At 44.2% G+C, this 25,183-nt stretch overlaps 1 protein-coding gene across 2 annotated transcripts in view; it reads right to left on the reverse strand.

The window, feature by feature from the left end:
- Window positions 1–25,183, reverse strand: part of PLCB1 (phospholipase C beta 1) — a 497,312-nt gene that overhangs the window by 457,585 nt on the left and 14,544 nt on the right. For both annotated transcript variants that reach the window (XM_082215463.1, XM_082215462.1), the window contains exon 2: window positions 9,214–9,291. In XM_082215463.1, the coding sequence (XP_082071589.1) occupies window positions 9,214–9,291 (78 nt within the window). The remainder of the gene's footprint in view (window positions 1–9,213; window positions 9,292–25,183) is intronic.

The following is a 25,183-nucleotide window of genomic DNA, read 5'->3' on the forward strand; positions in this document are numbered from 1 at the left end:
AATATGTCTAAAGTCTCAGAAGTAGAACAGAAACCAAATGAGAGTCCAGGAGACTTTTTAGAGAGGCTGCAAGAAGCCTATCGTATATGGACTCCTTTTGACCCTGAAGCCCCTGAAAACAGTAGAATGATTACTGCTACATTTGTGGCCCAGTGCGCTTCTGACATTCGTAAGAAAATTCAGAAATCAGAAGGATGGGAAGGGATGCTGATGAGCCAAATTATGGCCATTGCACGCCGAGTTTATCGGAATAGGGATGAGGCTGAGAAACAAGAGAAGAAGAAGTGGCAGAAGGAAAAGATGGTAATGCTGGCCACAGCAGTGAAGCAAGACTACCGCCCCTTAAATGGAGGAAGAGGGCGGGGAAGGAATCCACCACTGGGAAGGAATCAATGTGCGAATTGCAAGAAGGAGGGTCATTGGAAGCGGGAATGTCCTGAACCTCTGAGGTTGGAAGAAGTACGCCCAGGCCTAGGCCCAGGCTCCGGCCCAAGAAACCAGGGACGGGGACGGGGAATGATCCGAAATGGAAGATATCAGAGACCTGGACAAGGACAGAGTAGAGACAATTTCATTGGACTGGCAGAGGAGGATTTTACCCAAGACTAGGAAAGACCGGACTCCATAAAGTTAGGCTTCCAGGAGCCCACGGTCACGATTCAATTAGGAAGCCATTTAATAGACTTTATGATTGATACTGGGGCTGAATACTCAGTACTCCCAGAACTATTGCAGAAAAAGGCATCCAAAAGTGTAGTCATTAAAAGTGCCACTGGTCAGTCAGCTAAGAGGTCTTTCCTCCAACCTTTGGAATGCCAGATTGGGGGACATCGTTTAACCCATCAGTTTTTGTATATACCTGAGTGTCCAATACCTCTCTTAGGTAGAGATATGCTGTCCAAATTGCAGGCCCAAATCACCTTCACTCCTCGAGGTCCAGAAATGAAACTGCCATCAAAGGCAGCAGGAATAATTTCCCTCTCAGTACCTAAGGAACAATCATGGCGCCTAATGTCAGCCCTGCAAGTCCAACCCACATTGGATACAGAGTTAAACAAGCTCCTCCGAACCCTACAGGTGCCACCAGGAGTATGGGCCGAAAATAGCCCACCAGGAATGGCTAAGAATATAGCTCCAATTGTAGTAACCTTAAAACCTATGGCTACCCCTGTATCTGTAAAGCAATATCCTTTACCCCGGCGAGCAGCAGAGGGCATCCAGAAACATTTGGACCGCCTATTAAAATATGGTCTGCTTAAGCCCTGCCAATCAGAATGGAACACACCCCTTTTGCCTGTTCGAAAACCTGGGACAGATGAATACAGGCCAGTGCAGGACTTGAGGCTCGTAAACCAGGCTATCGAGACCTTGCACCCAAATGTACCAAACCCATACACCTTGCTGAGTTTGATCCCACCAGAAGCAACATTTTTTACTGTATTGGACTTGAAAGATGCATTCTTCTGTTGCCGGCTGGCACCACAGAGCCAACCTATATTTGCCTTCCAGTGGGAAGACCCTTTGACAGGAACAAAAGGCCAGCTAACCTGGACAAGATTGCCCCAGGGATTCAAAAATTCCCCAACTTTATTTGGCACTGCCTTGGCGAAGGATCTAACAAGTTACCCCTCAATACCTGGAGAAAAGGTGGTTCTGCAATATGTAGATGACCTTATACTAGCAGCAAAGGATTTTGATACCTGTAAAGAAGGTACAGAGGAACTGCTCCACTTGCTCTGGCAAGCTGGCTATCGAGTTTCCCAGAAAAAGGCACAGTTATGTTTAGAAAAGGTCAAATATTTGGGCTTTGACATCTCACACCAACAACGAGCATTGAGACCAGAGAGGAAAGAAGCTATTTGCCTTATCAAGGAACCCACCACAAGGAAACAACTCAGAGGATTCTTGGGAACAGCAGGGTTTTGTAGACTATGGATACCTGATTTCAGCAGTCTGGCCAAGCCCTTACATGAAAGCACTCGAGGTGCAGAAAAGGACCCATTCGTATGGGGACCTGAGCAGCAACAAGCCTTTTTAGTTATCAAACAACGACTTATGGAGGCCCCAGCCCTTGGACTGCCTAATTCAGAAAAACCCTTTCAGCTGTATGTACATGAACAGAATGGGATTGCAGCGGCAGTCCTGACCCAGAGATTAGGAAGTTGGAACCGTCCAGTAGCTTATTTGTCAAAACAATTGGACTCAGTAGCAAAAGGATGGCCTCCATGCCTAAGGGCAGTAGCGGCCACTGCAAGCCTTGTCAAAGAAGCTGATAAATTTACCTTCGGCCAGACGATGTACGTGAATGTACCTCATGCTGTTCTGACGCTCATGGAATATAAGGGTAGTTATTGGCTAACGAACCCAAGGATGGCTAGGTACCAAGGCCTATTGTGTGAAAATCCCAGGATTCATCTACGAGTAGTGAATATGCTCAATCCAGCGACTTTGCTGCCCCTACCAGAGGTAGATGATGAAGAATCACATGATTGTCTCCAAATAATGGATGAAGTTTATTCCAGTAGACCTGATCTGAAAGATGAACCATTGAAAAATCCAGATGTTGTATATTATACTGATGGTAGCAGTTACCTGCATGAAGGTGCCAGACGAGCAGGATATGCTGTGGTCACCAATGAGGAAGTTGTGGAAGCTGAAGCTTTGCCTGCTGGCACCTCAGCACAAAAAGCTGAACTTATAGGTTTAACTAGAGCTCTGCAATTGACAGCCGGATGTAAGGCAAACATCTATACTGATTCTAAATATGCCTTCTTAACCCTGCATGCACATGGAGCTCTATGGAAAGAAAGAGGTCTAATAGGAGCCCACGGGAAGGCCTTGAAATATGGACCTGAAGTAGAAATCCTGTTAGAAGCAGTATGGGCTCCAGAACAGATTGCTGTAATGCACTGCAAAGGTCATGGACGAGGAAGGGATCCAATAACCAGAGGAAATCATGCTGCTGACAAAGCAGCTCGAGAGGCAGCCCAAAAGCCTGTGGGAGGATTTATAGCAGCCCTCATACCAGAGGTAGTTCCAGAAGAAGTTAAACCTCACTATACCCCAGAAGAGAGGAAGTGGGCTGAACAGGAAGGAGCGGTTGTGAAGGACGGTTGGATGATCCTGCCGGACAATAGGATTTATGTACCTCATCATCTAGCAGGCACGATTGTAAGAAATTATCATGAATCTACTCACCTTGGCGGTACTGCAACCAGAGAGAGTCTCAGTCGGAAGTTGTATATTATTAATCTATCACAATTAGCAACTTGCATTTCACAGAAATGTGTTCTTTGTGCTAAAAACAATCCCAGGCAGGGACCGGTACAACCTCCTGGAATCCAACATGTGGGATATGTCCCCATGGAAAGCCTAATTGTGGACTTCACAGAGCTGGTCCCTTCTAAGGGATTCAAGTATCTCCTTGTGTTTGTGGATACTCTTACCGGATGGGTTGAAGCTTTTCCCACCCGAACTGAAAAGGCACGAGAGGTAACTAAGAGACTCCTCACTGAATTGATCCCGAGATTTGGGTTACCTAGATGCATTGGAAGTGACAATGGGCCAGCGTTCATTGATCAAGTAGTACAAGAAGTATGTCGAGTCCTACAAGTGAAATGGAGACTGCATGCAGCCTATAGGCCTCAGAGTTCAGGGAAAACTGAAAGAATGAATCGGACTCTGAAAACCCAATTGGCAAAATTAACCCAGGAAACGGGATTGGGATGGGTAGATGTGTTACCCATAACACTGTTTCGTGTTCGGTGTGCACCCACAAAAAGACTTAAGTTGTCACCTTTTGAGCTCCTGTATGGGAGACCGCCCTCCTTTGTTCAGGATATTTCAGTTGACCTTAAACAAATAGGAGACCATGTGACACAGGGACAAGTGCAATCTCTCTCCCGTGTTTTTGTTTCTCTTAACAGGTGGGCCCTCGAGCGCACGCCGTGCAGCATTGCCGAGCCGATTCATCAGTTCCAGGCTGGCGATAGCGTATGGGTGAAAGAGTGGAAACGTGATCCACTTGCACCTAAGTGGCGTGGACCTTACACCGTCTTGCTCTCTACTCCAACAGCGGTGAAGGTAGCTGAGGTGACCCCCTGGATTCATCACTCCCGTTTGAAGAAGTCCGAAGGCAGTTGGACGTGCAAAGGTGACCCCTCTAATCCTCTTAAACTGACTCTCTCCAAAAACCCCTGTATCTAGCCCTACCGGGAACGGGCTAGGTCACGGGCAACATTAGACGACCGGCCTGCTGCAGCCACAACCTGGAAGCTGGCTGACCTGCGCACGCCTGAAGCTTGAGGAGCATCTGAACCAGCGATTGTGAAAGGAAAGATTCTCTTATACAATTAATTGACTGCCCCCCCCCTTGTGGAACAATTATCAGAGATATTACTCATTGGGGATCCTCGGGATATATGTTTTGGTCTTGGTGGTTCCCCATTTCTGTCACTGGGGGAATTATATTGGGACTAATATTTATCTGCTATCACAATAAGGTAATCTTTTGTGGAAGGAATGCATATGCTAGACATCAACATGATTTTATTATTAATCCTGATCCCTTGGAAAGGGGAAGGGTCCTTGAATTTGACCAAATTGACTAAATATGGATTTCGCTATGACCACAATATGTGGGTAGGTTTAGCTGAAATGGTAGCCAATGTTGCAAATAGGACCAATTGCCTTGTTTGCTCTCTTGGGCCAGATGATTCAGAGGGAGGTATGCCCTTATTACCGATACCATTAGATGCCATTGGTATGGTAAGCGAAATACCACACCAAACAGAAATACAGAATTTCCCCGGATGGAACTCAACTAAACCAATACGAGTTATACCTGTACAAGGGGAATTCTGTGTACATAAATCATCAGATGCAGCTGATTCTACCATGATAGGCTCTTCTCATTGTCGCTATACTTGGGATAATATTAAGAATACCTGGGCACACGGTACTACCTATCGAACTCGGAATGCCTTGCCCTGTGCACCTCCTTTTATTCATGCATGGAAAGTGGTATGGAACATAACTGTGACAGAAAAAGGCAATCTAACATACTGCACTGTGAACTCTCTACCTCTTTTGCTATTTCGCCTTCTGTACTCCACGTACCAAAAACCTCAGACCCGATGGTTGTGGTGGATATGTGGAGAATGGGCATACAAGAAACTCCCCTCCAAATGGAGTGGGACTTGTTTCCTGGGATGGGTATTACCACCAATGTGGATTATGCCCACTAATTTGGCCAAGCGAACACAAAGAAACGCTGATATTTCTCATATAGCAGGAGGAAGTACCCAAAGTTGGAGCGGTACTGATGATTGGCCACCAGAGCGCATTATAGCCTATTATGATCCTGCCTCCTGGAATCCTGGTGAGCTCATACAAGGGGCACGGGATCCTATATATAATCTAAACAGAATAATTCGATTGCAAGCAGTAGTGGAACTTGTAACCAATGCAACGGCCCAGAGTTTGAGACTTATTGCACAACAGTTGGATGAAAGTAGAGCCGCCATTTTGCAGCTGAAAATGGGAATGGATTATGTACTTGCCAAGCAGGGAGGCCTATGTGGAGTCTTGAACTTGACAGGGAATGCCTGTTGCTTTAACATTTCAGATAATGGTGAGGCAATCCGTGTGTTGGCCACAAAGATGGAGAATATAGCACATGTCCCAGTACAAACATGGGAAGGATGGGATATGGGATGGCTCACCAATTGGTTACCTAATGTCACAGGACTCAAAGGGATACTATTGTCTTGCTTGTTTTTCTTGACAGTAGTGGTAATGGTTTTATGTATGATGCCATGTATCATTTCATGTTTTAGAAGTACAATTAGCAAGATGGTTTCAAATGAAACTCTACCTCATATCATGGCCCTATACAGAGCTTTACCTCAGGAACATGATGAAGGTCAAGCTATCAAGGACACTTGGGATGAAGGTCCTTGAGCTTGAAAGGGGGGAATGAGGCATCAGGCATAAGCCTGCATTTTATTAATGTTTGATCAGGACTTGTATATTAAAGAGAGAGCTTAGATTTTCAAAAGTTTCAAGCCAGCAGTTTACAACCTTGGTAATGTTTATTCTCCTAGACAAGGGCCCCTTTGATTGATAGCAGAAAACAATTCTCAAAGTCGTAAAAGCTGGAATTACAGACTGAGTGAGGACACTGACCCTATATGTTACAGAAGATAAAAAAGGCAGAAATAAATAATTAGGAATGAGTAAATAGTAAAATAATGCCAATGTGCCTCCCAGTAAAATGAGCCAGATCTTCTTTCCAAGGTTAAAGACCAAATGGAGAAGCATCTGGCTGGCAAGTCTTTTTTTAAAGCTGTTTCTTTCTTAAACTGAAGAGAGTTAAAGGGCAATAAATGTTGGGAAGAGCTAATGGGAAAAGCAGCTGGCTGGAGAAGGGGGGGGGAATGTAAACTGGAGAGGCTTCTTTTAAAGTGGTTTTTTACTGTGTTCCTTTTTACTAAGTTCCTTTTCTACTTTACAAAGGCCTTATTCCTTTTAAAAGGCTACCTATGTTATGTATTAAATATATTGTCTTAAATGTAATTATGCAAAGGATTTAAGAAATGCTAGATTTCATATAGTTGTAAGAGTTAAATTAAGTCAGCCACCAGCCTAGCCCTGCCAGACGGAAAGACGCCATCTGAGCAGTCCTGATATATTAGTTGTCAGACATTTGTTTAGAAAACCTTCAAATGAAGGAGATCTTTCAATGTTGATGTGAAACTCAAGATCCTTGACATATGTTTAAGATAAAAATTTAAGATTAACCATTTGTTTTAGAAGGCAATAGGGCAAGGAGGGCAAGAGGTGAGCTGGTAATTAAGATGCCTTGTTGAGACACATGTAAGATATATTACTACTTATTTGTCATTTATAGATGTAACAATATATAGCTCTTTGTGTTCCATATAAGGACAGGAGGATATGGGTGTATCTTCTAGGATTGGTTCTAGCAATCAGCCAATAGGAAATTCAACCAGGCTGATTGGACAGAGGTAGCCACAGGAGGAGCAAAGGGGGCTGGATTAAGGGAATATAAGTGCTGGCCATAATGGCAGGAGGCCAGGCCAGAGCTTGGTAACCATATACCACTGTGCCTCTCATTTATTTGTCTGACAAATAAATAATTATTTTAATTTCTCTATTGCTGCGTTGAATATTTCATTCCAGCTAAGCGTTAACCACAAGCAGGGTGCTACAGTAGTTCTCCCCATCTTCATGTATTTTAGTTCTTATTTTGAACAAGAAGGCAATTATGAGACAGGATCATTAACTGCAATAAGAAATCCATCGCTTTCAGAAATGAAGGTACATATTGTTGCGTTCTAAGATCTTCTGATTCTCCACACATGCTAAATACTAGCACTGGAAACTCAGAAATGATAGCCATTGGGTCTTTGGCAACACTTGTCAAGTTTGTACCCTCGTCTTCAGTTTGCAAGGTTCTGTCATTCTTTTGTCACACTTACTTAGCTTTAGGGAGACACCAAACTGAAGGCTTAAAAGTTAAGTCTGCATCTCCAGAACATTTCATCCCCTTTTGATAAAACCTCAGCCTTTGTTTGCCCAGCTGTGAAATTGTTTTATTTCAGGCAAGGGAAGAAAACAGATAATGTTCCTTAACTCAGATTTGCCTACCCCTCCTCCAGGTACATACTGCTAGCTTAAAACCAACTATGGATGAATATTTTTGGCAAGCTGCCTTTCCTACACCTTCTAACCACTCCTCTGCAGTAAGCAACATTATAAGCAAGCTCTGGCATTAGCACAAGTTCTTCCTACAAGTTTTTTTTGCAACTAATCTTTCAATAGCTGTCAGCATTGATCGTAAACAAACACTCAAGTTTCTAAGCAAAGCTTTCAGGCAGCTGATCTATTTTTGTTTTTCTAAACAAAGCCTTTCAGGATACATTTCGGCAAATGTTTCTAAAACCATCATTATCAGCTGAAGAGAAATATCCTTCCTTGACCCTTATAGATTGGGTTTTAATCACACAGTGATAGTCCAATTCAAATTATCTTGAACAAATGCTCTTTTAAAAAGCTATAGGTATTTAAGCATTTGTCAGGAATGTAGCAATAATACTATAAATATATATCCTCCTAGAGCATGGGTAGGCAAACTAAGGCCCGGGGGCCAGATCCAGCCCAATCGCCATTCTAAATCTGGCCCGCAGACGATCCGGGAATCTGTGTTTTTACATGAGTAGAATGTGTGCTTTTATTTAAAATGCATCTCTGGGTTATTTGAGGGGCATAGGAATTTGTTCATATTTTTTTTTCCAAAATATAGTCCAGCCCCCCACAAGGTCTGAGGGGCAGTGGACCTGCCCCCTGCTGATAAAGTTTGCTGACCCCTGTCCTAGAGCATAGTTTCAATATACGTACTAGTGGTTGTTGTTTTTTACAGGAACAAGGAAACACAAAATGAATGTCCTAGTACCAGGCTATATAAATAGTTGAAGACTTTCATATAAATGTTCATCATCAACGCTCTTCCTTTCTCACTGCTTGCAATCTTCAAAAGTCAATAAGACTTTTTTCCAGGTTCCTATCAAGTAGAACTGATAAGTATTTAGAAAACATGGCCACACTCTGCGGAAATGGTCCAGAGTTCTCACTGGGGATGGGTGAATTTCAGTTTCACTTTCTCTCAGTTTCTTATTTTTCCAAATTTAAACACAGCCCCCCGCATTTCCACATCAGCTTGTGAATTTGTTAAAAAATGCCCTCATGAAAATTTATCAATGCTGTAGTGCAAAATTTTCCTAAGATATAGATTTCTGTATGCATTTTTTCCTAAAATACACTGTGCTGCAATGCAATTTTCCCAAATAGGATGCATTTTTGTATGTTTCTTTCACTAGGGCATGTGTTCTTATGTACACTTTACCTTAGTATTTGCATTTTTGTACACGTTACTGCATTGCAATATTCAGGGAAGGATGACTTTTGAAGAATTGCTATGCTTTGGTTTGCAAAATTTTCAGGAAGTGTGATTTAGGTAGTGAATTAAGTGTGAATCTTTAAATGTGGACTTGCTTAAATTCACACACACACACCCATCCCTAGTTCTCATCCTTAAAAAAGGGGGGCTTTACAAATATGTCAGAAAAGGTATTTGGTCAGAAAAAGAAGCCACCACAAAGAGGAAGCTGAAGTACTTCAATTTATATCTACCTTATTTTGGTCTGTCCAATACAAGAAAAATCCATGTGGGTCTGTTCGGACAAAAACTGACGTCACATTGGTGGAATCCTGGCAAAGAAAGAAAGGACACAGTATTAACACATTGCAAAGCTCTTCTTGCATGCCTAAATATACCACCCTAGCTAGCAAAAGGAAGTATTCATAAATTGCCATTCATTTTATGTGCATGCCTTTCTCATTTATACAGGAGTTTGGGTAACTCATTAGACAAAGTTGGTGGAACAGAAAGGTGCCCTTAAAGTACTCAAGGAAAACAGTACACTTTACTGGCCTTGCCCTACGCAATGCTGAAGATAACACTTGCCAGTATTTATTTTAAGTCTTACTGTAGATACTCCCAGTGCCAACCAAAACACAGTTGCTTAATTCCACCGCTACCACCCCTTCAAAACGTGAGCAGGCCTTGCAAAACACACACGTTATTCTAACTCCTCTCAATTGCTGGACAAGATCAGAGGACAACTGCAAAGTAACCCAACACCTCAGAGGCTGAGCACATTGCAAAGCCAGGCATTTTAAGTTTGCTTCCCTCCAGGGGATGCCGTCTCAAATCTGTGATGTCCGACTTGCTCCATCTATTTTAGAGTTTGTTTTCTGAGAATATTTCCACACAAGTCGGAGCCTCTCTGTCATTAACTCTCTGTCCCAGCCTCCCTTGAAGTATACAACATGTTACTTAAGTATTTTCAGATGTTTCCTTCATACACATTGCCATTCTACATTCTTCCCCTCCCACTTTTCCTACAAATCCTGCTGCCAATTATATGCAAGAACCATTTCACAACTGCTAGATTATAGAACCATGTTTCATGAGCTGGGATGAGCTGCTGGGTTTTAGAACCATGTTAACTGAGCAGTGAAATGCAGGGGCTCGTCGTAATCCTCTGAAATCACATATCCTCCACGAGGATCTAGAAACCCCAACAAAGAATCCCAAAATGCAGGCAGCTATATAAGTCCATTGTGATATGCACACACAAACACACTGAGCAAAGGCAGCAGGACTTAGCTTACTAATTAAATTTATTAGCACAACTGCCGGAAAACTTGTGCATATTGTTTCAGCTGCAGTTTTAACTTGTAAAAAAAAATGCACTGAGCATTAATAAAAGATCTTCAGCCACCTGAAATGCAGCTGATGGCTTTTAATTAGAAAAATCCTGCAAAGAAGTGTTATCACTTAAGAGAGTGTCAGCCAGAAGTAAGAAGCCCATCAAAGAAAAGGAGAGAAGTATCCAGCCCCTACTTTGTTATTCTCCTTGTTTCTCTGCCTTGCTCTATGCTAACAAGTCACCAAAACAAAAATCCTGAAAACCTCATCATCACTTCAGGTCTTCTGGCGGTACCCTCATTGTGAGAAGCAAAGCTACAGGGAACCAGGCAGAGGGCCTTCTCGGTAGTGGCGCCCGCCCTGTGGAACGCCCTCCCACCAGATGTCGAAGAGATAAACAACTATCTGATATTCAGAAGAAATCTTAAGGCAGCCCTGTTCAGGGAAGTTTTTAATGTGTGACATTTTAGTGTATTTTTGGTCTCTGTGGAAGCCGCCCAGAGTGGCTGGGGAAACCCAGCCAGATGGGTGGGGTACAAATAATAAATTATTATTATTATTATTAACCAGAGCATCAGTTATCCTGGTGCTCTGGAAGATGATGACATTGCTCCTGTTCTGGGGATGAGGAGACAGGCACACACATCCTGGAATCCTCCTATTCAGTGTTTCCCTTCTACTACCATCCTAGGAGTGCCCAGGAGAGGCTCATAAAATTATAATTATTCTAATTAACCTCCCAGGTTGCTCACTTTTATTTTGGCTCACTTAGCATTAAAAACAAATAGGAACCAATGTTTTCTGAGGCAATTAGTACAAACACAGTTTTGTATTTATTTGGCTTGTCCCAGCTCACAGGTTCAGCTTCCAAATATGTGATTGAGGTCTACCAGTTGTGTGTTCAGACCCAGAAATCTCCCCCTTTAAATAAATACACACTTGACTCAAATTTTGGTTTTGGTTTTTGGCAGAATTTAGGCCACAACTTTATTGATTACAGAAAGTGACTGGTTGCATAGGCTCTGGTTCGACTAGCTCCCTGCACCCTTGCAGGTAGCGCTGACCCAGGGTTCCATCATAGGTCAGCCAAGGGTGAACACCTGGATAAGCAGAAAGCCAGGAACAGGCTATCTCTGCCACCCAAATGTCCCCCTGGACTCTGGCATGGGCACAACCCCCTCTCAGAGGTTGGCCAAACCATTAAGTCCCTGGATTCCTTTAACGGAATAACCTTCCCATCCCTATCACCTGAACCAGAGCTTATCCGCAACCTTACAAGTTGTGACGATTTGCTACTGGGAAGGCAAAACCCAAATGGCAACAACCAATCAGCCAAGTGAGGAAAATTCCTGCTGTGCCCCTGTCCCAACGACAGACGACGGCATAGCAAGGTCAAGCGCAAAGCCCTAAAAGTAGGAAGTGGTGGGCAGGTGTTCTGAATGCACGGGCCAAAAGAGGAAGCTCTGGGTCACCTGCATGGGCATAAATAGGTCCCAATAACCATTTGGACTGCGTCCCATTGGCCAGATTGCACCCAGCTACGAAGGATCTACCAACCTGGTGTTGTGGCTGACCAATCGTACCCACCCACAACACAGAGTGTCGGTTTTCCAGGTCTCACTGCAATACGTGCCTTCTTTAAGGGAGGAGGCGATTTGTCTATAAAATCAAAATAAATGTGTACCAGCAGTGTGTACTGCAACAGAGCATTTTTGGGTATAGTTAGGTATAGAAGATTCAATGCTGGGGCAAATTAGTGCAACTGATGAAGAAAACACTGAATTCAGAAGACTAAATTTGTAAAAAGCGAATTCTTAAAAGCTCTCAGTCCCATGGAGGTAAGTTCTATTTGCTTGCCATCTTTACAGAAAGTTCCATTGCCCAGTGAGCCTAAGAAGCACAGAGACATCCTCCATTACTCTCCAGCACATGTTGTCAGAAAACAAATAAACAGAAAACAAGAATTCACCCACGGGCAAAAGAATCTCTTGGGGAGCTTGAGTCCAGCCCCCTTAATAGGAAAAGGCTGTCAAGAGTGGTTGAAAAGTCACCACCCACCTCTTCATCAGTCAATATCCTAGTAGTAGAACAAACTACAGGAGGTGGAGGTTTGTGAAAAGCACATCAGGGGAAGCTCACTCTAAAATAAGATTTCAGTTCTTCATTGATTCAAATTTGTCACCCTGAGAATTGGACTATTTGTTAGTCCAGGGAGGAAAGAATTTCTAATTTACACCTCACTGGGTAGTCTGAAGAATCCTTGTCCTCCCACCAGTATTTAAGAGCGATTGGGAAAAGGATAGAAATTGGGAAGATCAAAGTGCTCTATTCTAGGAACGAGACGTGGAAATACACAGAATAATTGAAAAGACTGCTTTGCTAGCTATCTCCCCAAATGGAGTTCTGCCCTTTTAAAATGGAAATGGCAAACCCTGGCAATCGTAGCCAATTGTTCATTGCACTGCTCTTCCTGCTTTCAGAAGTATCAGCTTTTTCGTCCTGTAGAAGTCAGCCAGGACCATCACAACACATTTTACTGCCCAAGGCAAAAGGTAAAAGGCAAAAGGCAAAATGCCACCTGACCTCCTCATGCCCCATACAGAAGCCACCTGGGTTGGCACAACAGCAATCTTGTGAGGCACGTACTGCTGAGAGGCTGTGGCTGGCTCAATATAACCTAGTGAGCTTCATGGCTGAGTGGGGATTTGAACCCAGATCTCCCAGGTCCTGGTCCAACATTCATAAGAACTGTCTCTCCCCGTGTGTATCAACCCGGATGCTGCAATAAACATCTGAGGCCCTTCTTCATGTGCCTCCTCTGTGAGAAGTCTTGAGGGTGACAACACAAGAAGAGGCCTTTTCTGTGGTGGCTCCCCGTTTGTAGAACGCTCTCCTCAGGGAGTCTTGCCTGGCACCTTATCTTTAAGTGAGGTTACATCTCTTTAGCCACCAGACAAAAACATGCCTCTTCTCACAGAGCTTAGGCCCATTAAACCACTGGTGGCCTTTTAAACCATATATGGAGGAGAATTGTTTCTGTTTGTTACTATGCTATGTATTTTTGTGCTTATATATTGTACACCGCCCTGTGGTCCTCAGATGAAGGTTGGTACAGTGGATGCTCTGGTTGCGAACACGATCCGTGCGGGAGGCACGTTCGCAACATGCAGCGCCCGCAACTCGTCTGCACACGTGCGGGTTGTGATTTGGTGTTTATGCGCGAGCGCCGAAACCCGGGAATAACCCGTTCTGGTACTTCCGGGTTTTGGCGTGTCCGTAACCTGAAAACGCGCATCCTGAAGTGTCTGTAACCCAAGGTATGACTGTATAGAAATTTAATAAACAAAGAGCTGCGCCAGACTGGCACACTTCCCGAGGGGCAGCAAGCAGTACTGAGGTGCTAAAGCACAGAGCCGTGTGTGCCATGTAGACGCTCTGTACCTCTAACCTAACCCTAAGTAAGCCTGCCACAGCTGGATGGGATTCTTGGTGTCCCATTGCTAGTGTTCAAGTGGCAGATTTAACTGCCAATCAGGTTTGCTTCTGTGTATGGACTGAAAGGGAGTGGGACATCTCAGGCAGCCCAATATCTTGGGCCAGTCCTGGGTCACTACCTCCTTTTTCAGTGGGACAGCCAGGCCCAGCCAGGGGACCCAAGGCTGCTGTGTTGGGGTGATGGTTGTGGTTTATTATTATGAATTATGGAGGGGGAGGGAGGAACAAGAGGTATGCCGAAAGAAGGGGTTTCCCCAGCTCTCTCACACTAATGACTGGATAATTTGCATGAACGTGTTTGCCTAAGTATCTGTTTTCAAGCCTCCGGTTTCTAAGAAGCTGCAGCCTGAACCATTTATATTGCAAAAGACAGAGGACGAAGGCAGATGGCAATTGGGTTTGCCAGGTCCCGCAGAGTGCTGTTTGTACATGGTCTGCTTCATGTAAGCACTCCAAGTACAACTTGACAAGCTAAGCAACGGGGAATTGGCATGCATGACATGTGCAGTTTCCCAGCGCCTCTCACTCTGCGGTTTTGGACAACTGGCTCCTCCCAAGCACTGCTGGCGTCTGTTTTTTTCCAAGCAGAACATGTTGCAACAAATGCAAGGACTTTCCTCAAGGCTTAAAGTTCCCTGCGTCCCCCTCCTCCACATGCAAAACACTTTTCACGTGCACTAATCCGGGTTGGTTGATTCAATGCATGAATCATCCCTAACGTTACAGCTAAATTATTAAATTATTTCCTTGACATCCAAGTTGTCCTAGATTTCTTCTTCTGGTCTCAGCTTTGTTAGTTATTTAGTTAACAAAACGTATTTCACCTTTTGCAAACATTTCTGTTATGGTGTGAAACAGTAGCACTGCTAAGCAGCCTAAGGGAATGAAGTAACGTTGATGGCAGGAAGGTGCTTCAACTAATGTACCCCAGTATACTTTCTCTGGCCAGCTTCTTCTGCTTCTGGTTGCTGCTCTGAGACGGGCCTCTTCCCCAGTCTCAGGTGTCAACATTCCTTCTTATGGTTGCTTAGCAACAGTGACTTACTGCCCTTAGCAATGCGGCCTACTGAGCCCCAAAGCAGTAGTCTTGTTATTATTCTTCAATTTGATTTATACACCGCTCTTTATTTTGTTCTGCGAGCCGCCCTGAGACCTCCGGGTCTAGGGAGGTATAAAAATTCAATAAATAATAATAATATCGAAAGCTCTCAGGGCAGTGCCTAACGTTAAAAACATATTTTACAGAGCATAATCATAAAATCATAAAGCAAAGCCTAGTAATATACAGTGGTGCCCCGCAAGACGAATGCCTCGCAAGACGGAAAACTCGCTAGACGAAAGAGTTTTCCGTTTTGGAGGTGCTTCGCAAAACGAATCTCCTATGGGCTTGCTTCGCAAGACGAAAATGTCTTGCGAGTTCCTGCGGGTTCCCCCCCCTTTCCAAGCCGCTAAAAGCCGCTAATAGCGCTAATCCGCTAATCTGTCAATGGGCTTGCTTCGCAAGACGAAAAAACCGCTAGACGAAGAGACTCTCAGAACGGATTCTTTTTGTCTTGCGAGGCACCACTGTAATAGTAGTAGTAGTAATTACCGTATTTTTTGCTCTATAAGACTCACTTTTTCCCTCTTAAAAAGTAAGGGAAAATGTGTGTGCATCTTATGGAGCGAATGCAGGCTGCGCAGCTATCCCTGAAGCCAGAACAGCAAGAGGGATTGCTGCTTTCGCTGCGTAGTGATCCCTCTTGCTGTTCTGGCTTCTAAGATTCAGAATTTTTTTTTCTTGTTTTCCTCCTCCAAAAACTAGGTGTGTCTTGTGGTCTGGTGCATCTTATAGAGCGAAAAATACAGTAATTATTATTATTATTATTATTATTATTATTATTATTATTATTATTATTATTATTATTTTAAAAAATCATTATAAAAGCCCCCACCTCACACACACCTTTAACAGGCCATAGATTATTTAACAGCTGAAGGCCTAGATAAAAAGGAATGTTTTTGCCTAGAGCCTAAAGACATGTCAGGATGGCTCTCAAGTGACAAGTCACTACAGCACCAAGTAAGTCTCTTTGGGGAGAGCATTTCACAAATGGGGAGCCACCACAGAAAAGGCTATGCCCATATTTTGTGCTCTAGCTTTCATCAGGAATACCTGATTTGACTCCCCCCCCCCTTTTTCCCTTTTTTTCTTTTAAAGCAAAGGGTCTGGGAGCTCTGCTGGCCTTAGCCCCCTCATATTCCTACCCCTTCTACCCAACTGTTAGTATCCATTATCTTGAGAAGCCTGGGTTCCTAAACCCACATTTGCTTGATTAAAACCAGTGCTTTTTCCCCTAGAAAAAGAGGTGCCAGAATTCACCATGAACACCTCCCTTCCTCGCTTATAACGGCAATGGCGCCCACCTGAGAGGAGCCGAAACTGAGTTCCGGCAAGTTCCGCCCGAAAACAAGCCCTGATTAAAACACACACAGGTGTGGCTCTTGTAGAGGAAGATTGGCGGATGAGAGATTGGTCCCACATCTCCACATCGCCCCCTGAAAATGCTCTGTTTTTCCCTCAGCATGGCTTACTCATTTCAGAGCCCTATATTTTTTGGGGTGGAGTGGGGGAAGCATTTTAATATGGACTCATTTGACGGAGTCAGCGGGTGAGGAAGAGTTGGACAAATCCACCGTTCTCCCCTGCAAATGTCCTCAACCTCACAGTTCTATTAAAAAGGAATTACCAAGCTGAGAAGCTCGACGTCCTGCCTTCAGTATTACCAGAATACATGGGGCACAGAGAGCCACCCTCTGAGCACATTGACTTCTAGGCCAATTCTTTTACTACTTGTAAGCTAATGGGGAGAAATTACATGGGGCAAAGCAGGGAGAACTGCCTAGAAGTCATGATATTTCAAAACACACTCATTCATTTACTTAGCTGTTCTGCATAACCAACCTAAAATACTTTCCTCCACCACAACGCTTTTTCCTTACCTATTCTAGGATGAAAACAATTCCAGAATAGGTAAAGGTAAAGGACCCCTGGATAGTTAAGTCCAGTCAAAGGCGACTATGGGGTGCAGTTATAGCTGTCAACTTTCAGATTTGAAAATAAGGGATCAGCAGCCTTGAAAGTAAGGAATAAGCAGCCTCACCTGTCCCGGGGACAGTCTACGGGATATCTAACAATCCGAGATAGCAGCGGGAAGCAGCAGGAAACGGCGCTGGAATAAGGGAATTTCCCACAAAAAAAGGGAAGGTTGACAGCTATGGGTGCAGTGCTCATCTTGCTTTCAAGCCAAGGGAGCTGACATTTGTCCGCAGACAGTTTTTCCGGATCATGTGGCCAGCAGGACTAAACCACTTCTGGTGCAACAGACCACCATGACAGAAACCAGAGCGCATGGAAAGGCTGTTTGCCTTCCCACCACAGTGGTACCTATTTATCTACTTGCACTGGCATGCTTTTAACTGCTAGGTTGGCAGGAGCTGAGACAGAGCAATGGGAGCTCACCCCGTCATGGGGATTCGAACCGCCGACCTTCTGACTGGCAAGCCCAAGAGGCTGAGTGGTTTAGACTACAGCGCCACCCGTGTCCCCATACGTACAGAAAACAAGTTAGCAGAATGCAAGTGTGGCAAGATCATCAAGTCACTTGATGGAACTTGATTAACAAGGAGAGGAAGGCTCTACCTTCAGAGCAGTGAGTTTTCGCTATCCAATAGGTGTGAGGGAGTGGAGAGACATTATCGCAAGTAGCAATCCCATTATTAAGTATTTGCGCAAATTCCACTTACAAGAACTAATTGAATTGGCCTCTTGGGTGAGCACTGGGAGTTGTAACATGTCCACAGGGATGTTCTCATGTGCTAATCAATGGAACAAGGTGTTAACACAACAACAATATGTTACCATAATGTGGTGCTTTGGCGTCCCAGGAGGTTGACTATTAAGGAGGAAATTTTAACTTTAAAAATGTGTTTGGCCAACTGCAGTTGAAAAGGTATTGTGTGAGAGGCTACAAAGCGTGAATTTTCCATCGTGAACACCCTGGTCTGCTTAATATATGAGAAAAAATGCCCGGTTCTCACTAAAAGTGCCATAGTTCCAGGTGAACTGCACCACTTCACAGCGTCGGTGGAGTTGCATGTTAGCAATGATCCTTGTGGAAAAGAAACTCTTCTCTCCTTTAAGATCTAGCACGTGAGGAAGAAAGGCCCTGGCATTCTCCCCTGATGTGCTAGTTCGGCCGAGGGAAGTTTCTTTTGCATAGAGAAGTATTCCATCATGTCAGACTCACTCCCACTTACTGTCTAAAGCAGTACCACCCAGACACTTCCTCCGGTGAATCTTGGCCACAGCGCTGCTTGTTGGAAACTGGCAGACAGTTTACCCTATAAATTCTAGTATACTAGTATATGAGGATAGTTTTAAGCATGGACGGTTATATACAGTGGTACCTTGGGTTAAGTACTTATAGTGGTATCTCAGGTTACATACGGTTCAGGTTACAGACTCTGCTAACCCAGAAATAGTGCTTCAGGTTAAGAACTTTGCTTCAGGATAGGAACAGAAATCGGGCTCTGGAGGTGCAGCGGCAGCAGGAGGCCCCATTAACTAAAGTGGTGCTTCAGGTTAAGAATAGTTTCAGGTCAAGAACGGACCTCCGGAACGAATTAAGTACAGTACTTAACCCGAGTTACCACTGTAATTCGTTCCAGAGGTCTGTTCTTAACCTGAAGCACCACTTTAGCTAATGGGGCCTCCTGCTGCTGCCGCGCCGCCGGAGCACGATTTCTGCTCTCATCCTGAAGCAAAGTTCTTAACCTGAGGTACTATTTCTGGGTTAGCGGTGTCTGTAACCTGAAGCGTATTTAACCTGAAGCATATGTAACCCGAGGTACCACTGTACATGCAATCACACTTTTATAATGCAAGTGCTACATGAATATGGAAATGTGAAAATTCCAACCCTTAAGTGACAGGAAGTTACCTTCCAGAATTATCTACAGTGGTACCTTGGTTCTTAAATTTAATCCGTTCCGGAAGTCCGTTCCAAAGCCAAAGCGTTCCAAAACTAAGATGGGCTTTCCCATAGAAAGTAATGCAAAATGGATTAATCTGTTCCAGACTTTTAAAAACAACCGCTAAAACAGCAATTTAACATGAATTTTACGTACTATCTAACAAGACCATTGATCCATAAAATGAAAGCAATAAACAAAGTCACTGCAGTCAATAAACAATAAACTGCAGTCACACAATCAATCAATCAATCAGTAGCTGAACTGGGTTCCACACAGTCACAAAAACAAAACAAAAAGCCGCAAACAAAAATGCAGAATAAATAGCAAAAACAGACAGACCTCAGTGTAACACTCAAAACAGAAGTATGGCACTCAAAACAGAAGTGTAACACTCAAAACAGAAGTGTAACACTCAAATCGTCAATGTAACTCTCAAAGCGGAAGTGTGGCACTCAAATCGGAAGCATAACACTCAAAACGGAGCACATTTAGCTTCCAAAAAAAGTTCGCAAACCGGAACACTTACTTCCAGGTTTGCAGCATTTGGGTTCCAAGTTGTTTCAGTTCCAGGGTGTTTGAGAACCAAGGTACCACTGTATTCAACTTTTCAAATCAACTCAACAGCTTCAGCCTAAATGCCTTTTGGCTGAACCTATGCTATTCATCCTCAGGTACTTGAGGATCCCAATGACGCAGTCACCTCTAAAACAGAACTAATATTTAATCCTTAATGCTCATTAACTTACATCTGCACTGTTGGATTCGTTGTTGGCGCAGCAGATATTGTTGCTACAGTATTAAATCTTGCACTCTCGATTAAAGTGCACTAAGGAACTGATGGGACTTATTACTGAAGGCATTTAGGGGGGAATCTCGGTCTTATTTCAACCACAGTCAAATTTTTCAGCTCTTCGTTTGTTATATTTTAAACATGAAAGCAGCTTATTGGAAGGGGGTGGTGAAGAGGCAAGTACTTCCTGGCACAAATCCACCTCATCGATCTTCGTTCCTGAATTTACAGCCACTATAATTTGTGCTATCTTCATGCATCTACCAAAGCATTGCAAAACACACACATATTTAGAGGCAAGTCGCTGCAGCCTTCAGTGTTCTTCCTCCAGTTCCTAAAGCATTTCCAGGAATGCTAAAGACCACAAGCATAACAATCTCTATTTGACTCTATTTTGTGATTACCGATTATTTTATTATTATTTTATAATGCTGTGAGTCATCTTGTGAAACCTTTTGGTGATGGGGCATGGCCAAAAATACAGCAAGTAAATAAATTTAAAGTGGGTGCAACGCAATCACAGCTTCTCACTTCCTAGCAAAAATGCACAAAATCACATTGGAATTTTTGTATTGGCCACAAATCCCACTTATTACACTTCTGTTCCATCTTTTGTCCAAGAAGCTTGAGGTGGCATACATGGTTCTCCCCCATTTTATCCCCACAACACCCCTGTGAAGTAGATTAAGCTAAGAGACAGTAACTGACTCAAGATCACCCAGCGACATGCAAGGAGGACCTGAGCTTCATGATTAAATGGGGATTTGAACCTTGTTCTTCCAGATCCAATATGCAGATGAGACAACCTTGATGACAGAAAGTGAGGAGGAATTAAAGAACCTTTTAAGGAGGGTGAAAGAGGAGAGCGCAAAATATGGTCCGAAGCTCAACATCAAAAAAGTGAAGATCATGGCCACTGGGCCCATCACCTCCTGGCAAACAGAAGGGGAAGAAATGGAGGCAGTGAGAGATTTTACTTTCTTGGGCTCCATGATCACGGCAGATGGTGACAGCAGTCATGAATTAAAAGACGCCTGCTTCTTGGGAGGAAAGCAATGACAAACCTAGACAGCATCTTAAAAAGCAGAAACATCACCTTGCCAACAAAGGTCCGTATAGTTAAAGCTATGGTTTTCCCAGTAGTGATGTATGGAAGTGAGAGCTGGACCATAAAGAAGGCTGATCGCCGAAGAATTGATGCTTTTGAATTGTGGTGCTGGAGGAGACTCTTGAGAGTCCCATGGATTGCAAGAAGATCCAACCTATCCATTCTTAAGGAAATCAGCCCTGAGTGCTCACTGGAAGGACAGCTCCTGAAGCTGAGGCTCCAATACGTTGGCCACCTCATGAGAAGAGAAGACTCCCTGGAAAAGACCCTGATGTTGGGAAAGATTGAGGGCACAAGAAGAAGGGGACGACAGAGGACGAGATGGTTGGACAGTGTTCTCGAAGCTACAAACATGAGTCTGACCAAACTGCGGGAGGCAGTGGAAGACAGGAGTGCGTGCTCTGGTCCATGGGGTCACAAAGAGTTGGATACGACTAAATGCCTAAACAACAACTTCCAGATCCAAGTCCAACATTTTAACTCCAACATCAGAAGAGACTTCTTTCCAGACGCCAACCTTTCCTCATTAGCAAGGTGGTGGTGGTTTCAAGCACACCTCTTATTGCTGCATTTAGATAAGAGTTCAGCTCTCATTTCACCAGCTACAGTTTCATAAAAGTCCATTACAAAGCACACCAAGACAGACGCTTCTCAAATTCCTGCTGTCACCTAACCAAAATTACAAGTGACCCTTGAAATACATACGTCTGGAGATTAAAGAGCATTGAGCAAGCAGCAATTTAAACCTGTGCGCCCAAAGTACAGTGAAAAGAGATGACAAGAAGAGTCAATGTCTCTATTCCCTAAAGCCCCCAATCCCAAAGTACAGGTGTGCTTAACTCCACACAGATGATTTACATATTTGCAGAAAGCAACTGCTTACCTAGGGAAAGATTGAATTTTAAGTGATATGCCTTTTTGACAGATATAATCAAAACACACTCAAACTCATGCAACACCACCTGGGGCAAGCATTTGACCTACAAATTCTCATCTGCCTCGCTGATGCTTGACTAGCCTGGGACATATCATTTACTAATGCTGCATTTTATCCCTCATTGGGCAATTTCCACTTGAAAAGCCAATGCCACTTAGCAAATCCAAATTGTAATAAGATGGTTGTTTAAGAGAACTCCCAGTGGGACTTCAAATATCCTTAAAAGTCACCTAGTGCACTTCCGAAAGAACTTTGTTTTTTTCTCAAGAGTAGCAGGCCAACCAATTACATAAGACTCTGGACACAAACAGCTAGAGCTGGGCGATATACTGGTAAATTGTCTTAAACTGGTATAGCATTCAGATCGCGATACCAGTTTAAGACATTTTGAGCTGGGAATACATTGTGGTGGCTGCAGATCTGCGATGTATTCCCAGCGCAGATTGCCTGCAAACGGCAAAGGTGCAGGCAGGCAAAGTGTGGTGGCCTGGGAATCGGATTCAGAGGCTGAACCTGAGGAATCCCAGCCTGCGCAGGAGTCCCCACCTCCAGGGCTGGCTGAACCGGGGCAGGGGCTTGAACCTGAAGGGCCCTCACCTGTGCCAGATCCTTAGGAGCAGACACCAGCTGAATCCACTCTGGCTCCGGAGGTCTGTCAGGGGAAGGTGAGGTTGCATCTGGGTCCGGTAACCCTCCAGCCTCTTCTGAGCTGCAGAGGCTCAGGGCAGAGAGGAGGAGGGAACTAAGTTCCCACAGGAGGAGTGCTCGCCTCCAGGCCAGGCGAGGCGGGTCACCTGTGGACCAGGGCCGCCCTATGCCTCAGAGGAGATAAAGGCCAGTCCCAGTTTGCGGGAGCAACATTGTTGGTTACCTGTTCCTGCCTGCACCCTGTCCTGCTTTCTGCCAGAGTTCCCGACCACGCCTTGGACCCCGCTTCAGCCTCGGACTGGACACGGACCACGGCGCACGGTACCTCACCCGGGAACAGCACACAAAGTCTGAGAAGCCTCTACTGAGTTACATTGCCCAGCCCCAGAGGTGTAGCATGGGGGGTGCCATGGCCCCGGGCACAATTTTGAAAGGATGTGCAAACAGGCGCTCCCATAGGAGGCTCCTTCATTGGATCCTGGCCCCGCGCTGCATCTTAGCTGCGGTGATTGTGCCTAGCACAGTTCTGCTCCCGGATCAGGCCTGACTTGGGGGAGGAGAGCAGGAGAAGAGTAGACAGCAGCTACCCTGCCCCTCTCCTACCCTGGACTGTGGCGTGCAAGAGGGCACCCTCTGCGCCCCCGCCACGGGCAGCACAGGGATATGCTCCACTGCTGCCCAGCCCAACTGAGCTGGAAAGCTATTGGGGCTTTCCCAGTAGTGATGTATGGAAGTGAGAGCTGGACCATAAAGAAGGCTGATCACTGAAGAATTGATGCTTTTGAATTATGGTGCTGGAGGAGACTCTTGAGAGTCCCATGGACTGCAAGAAGATCAAACCTATCCATTCTGTAGGAAATCAGCCCTGAGTGCTCACTGGAAGGACAGATCGTGAAGCTGAGGCTCCAATACTTTGGCCACCTCATGAGAAGAGAAGACTCCCTGGAAAAGACCCTGATGTTGGGAAAGATGGAGGGGACAAGGAGAAGGGGACGACAGAGGACAAGATGGTTGGACAGTGTTGTCAAAGCTACCAGCATGAGTTTGACCAAACTGCGGGAGGCAGTGGAAGACAGGAGTGCCTGGCGTGCTCTGGTCCATGGGGTCACGAAGAGTCGGACACGACTAAACAACAACAACAGAAGGGCTGGACGATGTATCTTGGCTGCTGCTTCTTTCCCTAAGGTGCGGAGGAAGAATTCCAGACATCGTTATAGATCAGAATATTGTGGTATTTAGCTGCTGATATATCACAATGTTGAAAACCAGCCCCAACACCTGCCCATTGTTGTGAGGACTTTTGTCACTTGTTGGGCCTATGCTGTCATTTTCAGTAATACAGGAGAAATAGAAGTGGCTACAGGATAAGACCTGGATCCACCTAAGAATACACCAGCACAGAGTAGCCCCCACTTTAAGCCACAAATTTGCTGGGCCCTCTGCCCTTGTTATGGCTGCCCTGATCTAATGAGGAACAGTGCCACAAGTGCACAGTACTTTTTGTAAAGAATCTACTTCCCTACTGGAAAATCTCCCATTGGAACTCAAGTTCAAGGGCACCGCCCAGAACCACATGCTAGCTTCTACCAGATGACTGTTAATGAGAGAGGCACGTACTGGGAAAACAGCCCATGTCCATATTGACAACTGACACCAGCTCAGCTCAAAACCAAGTCTTTTTTAAGGTTAAGAATCAGTGGCCTCATCTGTTATAGTCTCACTTAACACACCACTCTTGAGATGTAAGGGTTAGAAAGCTAACAGAGGGCATCCTCGACATTGCATTGACATGATTAGGGAAGAGAGGGAAGGAAAGAAAAGTGAGAAACTCTTTTTAATATATAAAGCAGTTGTTTATTGAATTTATATCCCAAAGGAGCCCAAAGATACAGAATGAAATAATGCAATATGCTTTGAATCCTTGGTGGAGATATAAAATGAATGAGTCTTCTAGAAGTATTTTGATGCTGGAAAAATATTAAATTGTCAGAAATTCTCAACCTCAATTAACAAACCTTTTATACTTGAAGAGTAGACTGAATTGTAAGAAGCTGTGTACATACATACAGAAGTGTGTGAATATATATGTATTATACACTATGTACTACTACTATGAACATTATTAGCAATCCTATTCATATGCTTATTGTTATTTTTTAAAGAAACATGAATATGGAAATTATAATAGAAATTGTGAAAGGGGTATCAAGGCACTCGGTTTCCATTCTGTCCAACCTGAGCAAATGTAGGAAATGCTCAAGCTGAACAGGATGAGGGAACAAATGTATCATTAGTTTGCCTTGTGTGAAGTATGGGTACAGCTTCCATGTTGAAAACATTGAAATCAGCTGTCAGGACTTGTAAGTGCCACAACTAAATGTGCTTGGGGAGTGGGGAGGGGGTATTTCATTAGCAACACCCCCTGATATTTTCCATTTCCAAGCATGGAACACTGAGGACATTCAATACCCTCTCAACTCCAGGTGAGTAAAGCTTTGGTCTGTCCAAATGATTATGTAAAACCACAGCTTTTTAAAAGCTGTATAGGGAAGGAATTTTCCTCAGATCAAATTATCTATTGACCTACATTTAATCTGCTGCATTTGCTTACTACCAGTGGTTCAACTCGCTTGCTTATGTCACCAGGAGTCATCCGCCCTAACCTTCTGCATTGCTTGTGGCATCTCTGACCTGGTTTCCAGGAGTGGCTCTGTGGTCACTCTATAGCCCTGCATCAATCTGCAAGATGGCTAGTGAACTGAATTTATTTTTATTTCTTTTCATTTGCCCTGTCCAAATCTACTTTACTCTTCCTCATCAAGAAAAGAACTCTCAAGGCAGCTTGTCCTTTGATTTGACCACCAGGATTTTGCAATGATCTGCTGCTGCAGGCAG

This window comes from Podarcis vaucheri, assembly GCF_965113315.1.
Source record: "Podarcis vaucheri genome assembly, chromosome: 3".
Lineage (NCBI taxonomy): Eukaryota > Metazoa > Chordata > Lepidosauria > Squamata > Lacertidae > Podarcis > Podarcis vaucheri.